The sequence below is a fragment of the Trypanosoma equiperdum genome, assembly GCF_001457755.1.
Source record: "Trypanosoma equiperdum strain OVI genome assembly, contig: ctg_1559, whole genome shotgun sequence".
In the NCBI taxonomy this organism is placed as follows: Eukaryota; Euglenozoa; class Kinetoplastea; order Trypanosomatida; family Trypanosomatidae; genus Trypanosoma; species Trypanosoma equiperdum.
In genome coordinates, this window is record NW_027123570.1 from 10,311 (window position 1) to 12,492 (window position 2,182).

The following is a 2,182-nucleotide window of genomic DNA, read 5'->3' on the forward strand; positions in this document are numbered from 1 at the left end:
AACGTTTATTACAATATTCGTATACACACATACAACACTTTCCTATTATTATTTCTATTGTGACCTTAACTAACATCCACGAAATAATCAAAATAAACAATATTTAAGAGGTGACATCATTTTTAGCACACTATCAATCTGCTACTTTTCACCCATAGGCTACTGTCATACACATTTTACTAAAAATTATATGTTTTTCAAATTAACAAAATTTGCGCATTTCGCAAATTTTTTTACAAAAAGAGTTAAAATATATTGTTTTTCTAGCAAATTTTCAAAAACTTCACCAAATTAAACAAATATTCTTAAAATACTTAGAATGATAAAATGCTACCAAAAGCACAAAAACAGCAGCGATCACAGCAATTTTCTTACTTACTATAAAACAGGAATCTTTGCACTCTTTTCAGTCCAATTTTAAGCTTTTGCCAGCTTCAAATTTTGCCTTATCAGTTCCATGTTCTGCACATCGAGATGTAGCTGCTAGCCATGCTTGGCCACCTGCTCCTGCCCTTGTTTGGGTCGCTTGTTGTTCTACTGCTGTTGCATTCAATTTGCACTTGTTGTCATCGGTGTCTTCCCCTTCCCATTTGCAGTGTCTTTTCTCTTTGCATTGTGTTGCTTTCGTTAGTCCTTGTAATTCCTGTTTCTTCAGCGTCTCTTGATTCTGCGTTTTCTGCGCTATTACCGATGTAGTTGCTATGGTTGTTGTTTTTGTGCTTACTAAGTGTTCGAAAGTTGTATCCGCCTGCTATTTAAAGCAGTTAGCCGTGCCTTCAGTGATTTTTGTGCTGCTGCTGCTTCGCGTGCCTTTTCTAGTATGTCTGCTGCATTGCTTAGTTGAGTTTCCAACTAGTTTTCGTCGACATCGGTGTCTCCTTTTGTTGCCACCGCTGCCGGTAAGTCTGCACATGCAGTGTCAGCTACGTTGCCGCAAGTTTCCGAAGTTCCAATCGCTCCCAACACCACGCCAAAGGCGCCGCTGTTTCCTTTGGTTTTCAGCATGCTCCGGATCTTCGCTACGTGCGTCCGAATGTAGGCTGCAGTTGGCTTGATTGGTCGCCTTTTTTGACACACTTGTATGAGCGCCGCCGCTTCTGTTGTGTAGTGTGCCGGTTCGCTGTGCGTTGGCTGTTGCGTTGTTGGGTTGCCGCATACATCGTTTGTTTGTGAGCCACTGCTGTCCTTGGTGCATAGGCAAGCTAGGACATGGCACAGGGCAGCGCCTGTATTTGGCATTTTGCATATTGTTTGCCTGTCGGATCCTCGCATGGTTGGACACCCCGGTGCTGGCGTCGCTACTTTGTATGCGTTTCCGTAGACCGCCTTTCCTATTTCTGTTTTTACTTTGTTTGCTACATCGTTTAGATCTTGTTTATATTGCTCCTCAAACTGTTCGAGCTCGTAGATGGCCGCGGCCGTCGCACCTGCTATTGTTATCGACGCTGCACGCCCTTCTAGGCTTTCGAGCTTGGCCGTTGGCATCTCCAGGTCTCGCGGCCTCGTGCCCTTCGCTGCGGCTTTTATGCTGTCTTTTGCCCATTTCTTCCACTCAGGTTGACACTTTTGGTTTTGGCTGGCCTGCTGACAGCTGTCCTCGGCGGCCGTTGCCGTTTTTTCTTCTGTCGGAAATTGGCTGCGCCATTGCGGGTCGGCAGTCGACATGTTTAGTGCGCGAAGTATATCGATATCGCCGTCTAGTGCTTCTAGCTTGGGAAGGTTGCTGTAGTCGGCGTCAACAAGCTTCACTAAATCACATACCGCGCTTAATTCTGCCATGTTGAGGGCTTCGCCGTCGCTTGCGGCAGCGAAGATCACCCTTAGTGCTGCTATCGCTGCTACTGCAACTTGGATTTTCATCTGAGCAGACATTTTTCCTTGCTCTAGGATTATATCCTTTCTTCTTTTGAACAGGGGGATATAGGTGTTATAAAAAGTTTTTTGACTTTCTCTATCATTAAAGCGGTTTGGTGTTATATGTTGCTCTTCCGCCTCTTTGTATTTTTTGCGTTGGTCACTTCCCCTACCAAGAAAATATTTTCATTGTCGATTGAAATTTGTAATTTCCCCTGTTTTCTTTTGGAAGTGGCTATGGAACACTTAAATAATCGAGTGTTTCAGTTATTTTTAAGGTTGACAAAGACAGTTTCTTGTTTGCAATATACTGCATTTGTATCGTTTT

At 43.6% G+C, this 2,182-nt stretch overlaps 1 pseudogene across 1 annotated transcript; it reads right to left on the reverse strand.

Moving 5' to 3' along the window:
- Positions 1-451: 451 nt before the first annotated feature.
- Positions 452-1,833, reverse strand: TEOVI_000818200:pseudogene (annotated as a pseudogene). The gene is given in 4 exon segments: positions 452-733; positions 736-1,458; positions 1,460-1,516; positions 1,519-1,833. Coding segments are annotated over 4 exon segments (1,377 nt in total).
- Between the last annotated feature and the right edge of the window lie 349 nt (positions 1,834-2,182).